This window comes from Cydia splendana, chromosome 23 (assembly GCF_910591565.1).
Source record: "Cydia splendana chromosome 23, ilCydSple1.2, whole genome shotgun sequence".
Lineage (NCBI taxonomy): Eukaryota > Metazoa > Arthropoda > Insecta > Lepidoptera > Tortricidae > Cydia > Cydia splendana.
The window spans coordinates 11,829,624-11,837,887 of record NC_085982.1 but is presented as its reverse complement, the minus strand read 5'-3'; the positions used below and the strand labels follow the sequence as shown (position 1 = coordinate 11,837,887).

General features: G+C 37.1%; 1 protein-coding gene across 1 annotated transcript; it reads right to left on the bottom strand.

The window, feature by feature from the left end:
• Positions 1-2,243: 2,243 nt before the first annotated feature.
• LOC134801782 (uncharacterized) lies at positions 2,244-7,550 on the bottom strand. The gene is made up of 3 exons (XM_063774376.1): positions 7,432-7,550; positions 3,715-3,924; positions 2,244-3,247 (listed from the first exon to the last, which is right to left on the bottom strand). Exons 1-3 carry the CDS (start codon positions 7,462-7,464, stop codon positions 2,924-2,926), a joined length of 567 nt encoding a protein of 188 aa, XP_063630446.1. The 5' UTR covers positions 7,465-7,550; the 3' UTR covers positions 2,244-2,923.
• Between the last annotated feature and the right edge of the window lie 714 nt (positions 7,551-8,264).

Below are 8,264 nucleotides of genomic sequence, written 5' to 3'. Positions count from 1 at the left end.
GTTCAGTGGTCTAAGCGTGAAGAGGTTACAAGCAGATTGATGGATAGGAGATCCCTACGGCGCGATTCGAGAAATGAATTAGAGATTCACTAGATATGAAATAGTAAAGATATGTGACGTTCCACGGAAAAAGGTACCTTATGGCGGTTGGCGCTTACGCTATTATTAACGCCGCTCCATTATTATTGCGGCCGCCAAAGGTACCTTTTGTCGTGGAACGTCACATATCTTTAATATTTCATATCTAGTGAATTTCTAATTCATTTCCCGAATCGCGCCGCTATAATAGTAGTAGTAGTGATAATAAACCAAAGAACCAAAAATAACGTAATTAATACCGGTATCCGGTATTTTTTGTATGAAGAAAAAACTGGTTCCGAGACTTGCTTCGTTTTACAATAGTAGTTTGTGTTACAAGGGATCAAAATGATATATTTCCGTCAAGGGCGTACATTGACTCCTGAATGAAGCGATGGATTCTACAATAGAATCCCGAACGTAATGAGGGTGAGGGAGTAGGAGAACAGAAAAGTGCCACTTTGATCCCCCCTAGCAGGGAGGAAAAGTGCCACTTTGATCCCTCCTAGCGGGGAAGAAAAAGCCATTTTCCGAATAGGTGATGTGAAAAATATTATTACACTTGGCTTTTCTTCTTCTTCTAAGTCGGTCCCTCACTGCTGAGGATCCCGACTCCGCATACTAATAGTAGCTCTCCACTTCTCCCTGTCGGTTGCTTTGTGGAAAGCGTTGCTTAGTGTGATGTCCGTCTGGGCAGATATTTGGTCACACCATCTCTTATAGCATTTAATAACTGGAGTCGCCTTTAAGAGCTTACCCCTCTGCCGAAAACCTTGCACAATTGTACAAACTTTTGTACGGACTGACATGGCTATTTGCACGTTACGTAGAAATCATGTAGAAATAGCAATACATTTGACGTCATCTTCCTCTCCTCCGCAAAAATCGGCAGACTGTTTCGTAAGGGGCTGTCCATAAATTACGTCATCGATTTTTGACCCCCCCCCCTAAAATCATCCAAAAATCATGCTTCGAATGACCCCGTTTCCTCCTATGTCATGCTACCATCATCCGATGTCCAGACCCCCCCCCCCTACTTTGAAATGACATAATTTATGAATAGCCCCTAAAGAAAATGACAGCGATGACATCTCCATCTGACAATCTTGGCTGTAAGTGTAATACCATAACTACTATAAGGACATACATTTTAGTCCACTGCTCATAATATTATTACAGTTGTACACTGTACATCACTAGTAATGAGTAAAATCAGTTCCTTAAAAGGTCTTAAGCGACATTTACTGTCATATAAACATAGGACGTTTCTACCTGTTTCACGTCAAAATACGTTTTCATTAAGGAATGAGGATGCCTTTGCCTCGGTTTGTTAGTATTAAAATTGAGGAATGAAGGTTTTGGCTTTCGAAATGCAATATTACAGGGGTACAGTTGAGTAAAGAATAATGTGCCTTAAGGGGGGGGGGGGGGGGGGTTTGATCGTCCATACAAAAACGTTTTTCCACACCACTACTACATAATATAAATTGACACAATAAAAAACCAGGTTTTAGGTTTTCCGTTTTTCCAAATTTGCAATACAAAATCATTTTTGTTAAAGCGAAACCTATTAACCTAGAATTATTATGCTGAAGCGATCGATGATGTTAAGCTTCAGTTAGTGGAAAACGTTTTCTCCCGAAATGGAATTTGTATGAAAAAAGTACCTTTTGTCAGTAGCTATAGGTATACTTCCATCTTAAATATCTGCCTATTAGTTTGTAGTTTCTTTATTGGTTTTATATAGTGATATACCTACTATAGTACGCTGTTAACGGAACCATCAAGGATTATATTTTGGTGTCTTGTAGCAATGATGTTAGCGTGTTAGTGACATTATGGGATACTTTTTACTCCAGGAATCATCCTCTAAAAAGGCTATGTAGGTGATAAAGTTAGGTTAGATTATTATTATTCCGGGAGTACCAATAGGGAGGGGGGATACAGTCTAAAGGCGCAGACAAAGTCGCGGGCAGAGGCTACTATTAAAATAAAACATTCTAAAGGCTGCTTTAAATTGATGAATTTATTAAATAAAATGCTTTGATTAAACTATGAAATGATTTCTCAGTCCAGTCAATTTTAGTATGCATTAGTTTATTTCTAGCTTTTAAGATCAGTGCAACTAAATCCGTAATTCTGTATGATTCCGTATTTTGAGTAAGTATTGTTGTTTTATAATATCCTCTAGCAGCCCAGAGACCTATAAAAAGGTCCCTCATTCCATTATATTTTGAATCTTATTTTGACAAATCGAAATTGCATTTTGTCTTGGCATGTTTTGACGTGTAGGCGGCTAGAGGATATAGGAGGCAAATGGGCAGACGAATCTCCTAATGGTAAGCGATTACCGTCGCCCGTGGACACCCGCAACATTACAGGGGTTATACATTGCCGGCTTTTAAGATTAGATGGGTAAATGGGATGGGTTTTCTTTTCTTAAAAGTTTTTTTATACAATGGTAGGTTGCTGACTCGATCGGTAAAGCAGTGACACTATTTTAGTCCAAGAATTCAAAAATAGATGGCGCTGTGATGGCGCTTCAACCCAGGGGTCGGAAACTGGTATTAGCTTCAAAAAAAGAACCGGTATTATTAAGTTCTTATTCGTTCTTCGGTTCATTTTTAATCGGAAAATCTAATAAAACAAAGGTGTTACTTAATACATGATTCAGTCCTACGTAAAGAGCATAAAACAATGCAAAATATTGGGCTATTTAGGGGTTAAAAAAATACCGGTTCCGAGCAGCTTCAACCTTCAAATAATACGCTCAGAATTTGCGTTCGGATTGCAATTATATTATAGAATATCATATCGTTTAATTTGAAATTCAGAAATAACCAAATTAACATCTGGGACATTTTGTAGGTTCCTCACTATCCGGGAGCGGTCCTTTGGTGCTGGGATCCGGGCCACATTCGTCAGATTCTTCGCATTTAGGTTCTTCGTCACATTCGTATTTCTTCTCACATTTCTTGGCACACTTCTTCTTTTTCGGTTTAGGGAGCTCGTCACACTCGTCCTTGCATTCGTCTCGGGCGCCGCAGCGGAGGCTGTTGCGGAGGCTTAGGAGGGACTTGTAGACTGGGTGTCGTTTTTGAGGTTTTCGGGCCAACTGGTAGCGGGGGCGGGAGCGGTACACGGTGGGGTTTTGGCGAGCTTTTGAGAGCTGTGGAGAAAATAATTATGGTATTTTTTTTTAAATGACGTTTATTTTGTAGTTCTTAAGCTACAGAATGACACATTGTTCGACCGTTATTTGGAGAAATAATGGCGACAAAGCAATATTTTAAAAGATCTGTCCAGTTACCTGTGTCTAATAACTGGCCACACCTTATTAAACAAGCACCTATTAACCCTACGTGTTATAGATAGCCCCCTCTGCAGAGCATGCATGAAGGCAGATGAGACAGCCGCCCATGTCATTCTCGAATGCCCAGGGGTAGCAGAGTACCGGGCACAACACCTCGGCTCACCGGGGTCTCTCCCAGAAGTCGTCGGCAACGTCAAGGGTCTGCTAGGCTTCTTGGTAGAGTTGGGTTGGCAAGAATAGTGTCGCCAACTCATCACGCAAAATAGGCCGCAATAATATGACGTCGAGTTGCGGAAACCAAGCCCGCGAGAACCTATACCTACCTGTGTCAAAATAGTCATGAGCGAGATTCCATTTTCTTCCGCAGTTTGCCTGAACGGCGTTTCCACTGGGGCCTCCACACTTGATGAAGACTCTTCCAGCGTTTGGCTGTTGACGACCAGGATCAGGGGGCTCCGGCTCTTGGAACTCTTGGCTTGGTCGAGGAGACGAGAGATGACGGAGTTGATTGAGGTTTCGGAGGCGGCGAGGCCCTGGAATTAAACTTCTTTGTAATTTCTTCATCAGGGTTATAATTTTAACGCGATCTTTTATTTTTTTTTAATCTACATATTTAAAAGTAGCCTTTATCAATGAGACATGTCGGCTCCCGCTCCGTTGGGCTTCATCACAGAGTTTCAATAAGTGTTACTAGATATTAAAAAAACTATACACGAATTTCGCAGTTTCAGACAGAATTGTTTTTATGTCTCAGGCAACAGGCGACGTTTTTAACTGACTATGATATAGACGAGCAGGGATTTAGGAATTTAGACAGGTAAATGCTATACAACTCTTTAAAAATAAATTGTAAATAAATTAAAACTAGATAAAATAGAACAAATAAAATCTACTCGTTAAATAGTTTTCAAAAACCTATCCAAAAATACCCCACATCAGTGGAAGCAAAAAAATTGCCTGTCTATTCGAACGAGTAGACAGACAGATATTTTTTTATACCACGTCGGTAGCAAACAAGCATACGCCCCGATAAGCAGTCACCGTAGCGGATGCCTGCGACTACAGATCGGTCAAAATGTCTTCAAAAGTCCTTAACAGAAACCGCATAATAGCATCGACATTCAAACAAGAAACATTAGGTCCACTCGTAGAATACAGATGTAGTGCATATTATGTAGGTAATTGTTTTGTAGGTAATTATCTCGGAAACGTTCGTATTTGTCATGCTACTTCTGTCAACCTCACTACTTTTTGTACCGAGACTAACGTGTCGTACGTTTCCGAAAATAATTTTATTATGAACTACATCTGTACGGTTAATTTTCCATCAAAATATCTTTATAAATAAACACTGCCGTATTCGAACTTCAAGATATTCACAAGAGACGTACTAGATCCATTCTAGATACGTTATAGTAGATATCAACTAGTTCTCTTTTGCAGCGCAATTCGGGCAACCAATGTCACTTTTGCGTTAGATAGAGTAAGATATCTATTAGATGTGAATTGGATCTCTAAGTCATCCTGTGGAAATCGTTCAACAGTATCTCCAGAATCGCGCAAATGTCAAATTTGACAGGTTAGATCTTAAACATATCGTTATCGTATCTTGGTGATGTCTAAAAAATGTCTAATAGATGTCTATTTCAAAATTCGAATCGGGCCCACAAACAAACTATCACCAAAGAGAATAGATAGTATAGAGGGCTATTGCCATAGTAAATTTTGTAGTCACGGTACATTTATCGACACATGATTAAAACTTAAAATAAAATTGAAAATGTATAAATTAATCAAAATATGTATACGGATAAATGATTTTTAATTTTTATTGTTCCATACTGACCCATTCTTTCACTGATATGTGTTAAAATTGTTAAATATCAAACGGTGTCGTCAACGCCATCTAGCCGAGAATAGGCCAAAGGTATGGCGTCATCTATTCGAGAATATCTTTTTCTTGATTTCCGAGGCACGTTTTTTTCTTAGACTTTATTTATCTTATACGGAGTTACATATATCTTTGCTATCACTCATAATACACTATTATATATTCTCCCAGATTTTACAATCTAAAACCGTCACTTGTTTTCTTTAGCCAGACAGGTTTAGTTCAAGACGGCAACGTATGGGCCTCTCGGGAGCTCTGAGGGTACAGTTTCAGTATGTTACAGTGTTAAATTATAAAATACTGAAAAATCTAAGCTTCGTGGGAATTTTCAGGGCTTTCAGGTTGGCTCTTGGGGAATGAATAGGAGATTGGTTGGAGTTAAAGTGGTTTGAATCCGATTTTCACGGCTGAAAAAGTTTTATTCGAATAGGTTTATATTTTAGAGACTTTAGCAGGTTAAAAAAACCGGCCAAGTGCGAGTCGGACTCACACACGAAGGGTTCCGTACCATTACGGAAAAAACGGCGAAAAAAATCACGTGTGTTGTATGGGAGCCCCATTTAAATATTTTTTTTATTCAAAAATTACAGTTTTATGACCCATTTTCACATAAAGGAGATCGTCGATTTTGGGCCCAGAGTAAACCATCACGTATATGGTACAGACTATTACAGTAATTATATACGCATTTTATTACTGAAAAAGATATAATATTGGGTAAAAATGAAACGGGAATTAGAAATATATAATTAAAAGACATTATTTATTCATTTCCGTAAATCAATGTATTATATATTAACAAAAGCCTTGCCGTCGTCAACATCCTTATTAGCATTGACATAACGCTCAAATTCACACAAACAGTGAGGTTTTTTCACTAAGGTGTTATAAAATCTCATTGCATTAAACTATAAGGTGGGTAGCCAAGTCATAGTTGACATAAGTGCGTTTCGATACTACTCAAAATATCATTAGTGTCATTCATTATTTATTTAATATATACCTACTTTTAAATTCCAAATCGACTGTAAAAATGCCTAAAATAAGTAGTTAAGAAATATAGTAATTTGACTTTTTATTTAGTTACATAGTTTGGAGATTTAAACGAATTCAGAATACGACGATATCATGCTACTTTTATTTAACTAAACGCAACCGTTTTTAACAATCTGTCAAATATTTTCAAGTAACGCCAACCTTAAATAAACCTTACTTCATTGAAAGAAGATTTAAAATGAATCTGTTCACTCTCCGTAGAAGTAACAATGAACTTCCGAATAAGATCAAAATATAACTTTTTATTGAACGCGGATACGATTTCAGTTTCATTTACATGTCAGACTTTGTCTATTTTCTTTTAAAAAGCAAAACACTTTTACAGAATAGTGTGAGTAGTATACGCTTTTGTATATAAAAGTTTTTCTTGTCATGTTCAAGTTTTTATTGCAGTATTTCTCAAAATTCCCGTTATATTTCGTGATTCTGTTTTTATCACCATGATCTAGCAATTATAACGATTAATTTCCTATATATATTACATGTACTTATACGTTCAATTTGCGAGTGGGCCCAAACGCCTAAGAAAATGGACGATCTCCTTTTGTATGGACCATCACAAATATTTAGGTACATCAAAATTATTTTAAAGTTCGTGAATTCATGATTCTGCGATGAAATGACGCAAGAGCTGTTAATTTATCGGAAAAAAGTACACTTTTCTGAACACCGCCATTTTCCATGCGAGAATATAACCAACAAATGAATGACATTATTTCCAATGGCTGTTATGTTGGACACAAAATATGTTAAAGAAACTTACAATGAATAACTTAAACTTACAATATATACAATACAATAGTGGTCGTGGGTTCAAACCCCGGCTCGTACCAATGAGTTATTCGGAACTTATGTACGGAATGTCATTTGATATTTACCACTAGCTTTTCGGTGAAGGAAAACATCGTGAGGAAACCTGCATACATTCGCGAAGAAATTCAAAGGTGTATGTGAACTCCCCAACATAACATTGGGCCGGCGTGGGGACTACTTATATGGCTCAAACCCTCTCGTGCTTGAGACGAGGCCTGTGCCCAGCAGTGGGACGTATAGGCTAATTTTTTTAACACAATATAATGGTAAAGAAACTTACAATAAATACAAGTATACACGCAGCCTTCACCATTTTGGTATCAACTACCTGTAATCGTTTGACTACTTATAGTCGAAACCACCGCTCGAATGAAAATAATTATATTTGCACTGAATCTGATTATGTAGGATTAATTAATACTTTGTTTTGTTTTGGCTTGCGTTTGTAATTTTAGATTTTATTGGTTTTTCTGTAATTTCCGTTTTAGTTTAGGTACCTACTTATATTTTAATTTGATTATGGTATAAGTTTATACTTAACTAGAATTCAGTACATTTATAAATGTGTATATGACATTACAAATGCGAAATGCTTTTCATTCTTAAATTTAAATTTAAATTTTGTATGAAGATAAATTAAGACCCGAAAATGGATATAGTATACAAAATGTATGGTATATAGTATGGTTTTCATTTCGGTAGGCATCCTTCAAAGGGATGGAATTTACTAGTAGGTTTTATAATCAGGTAATAGTTACTTTATACATACCTACATATGTATACAGGCATATATTATATTCTTAAGAAAAAGATTAAACTGAAATCTATATAGGAGCAATTGATATTTTGTAGATATAAATATAAGGTGGGTGCGAGGCAGCCGTCCATGCCCTAAGGACCTACCTTTCACTCGATGATTGCGAAATTGTTGTCAAAATTGACGTTAAAAATGCTTTTAATTCGGTTAGTAGAGACACCTTGCTGACAGAAGTTAAGGACAAAATTCCGGAACTATACAATTACCTTTTCTTTTGCTATTCAGATTCATCTAAATTAATGTACAAGTCACATGAATTATCTTCCGAGGTTGGCTGTCAGCAGGGTGACCCTCTC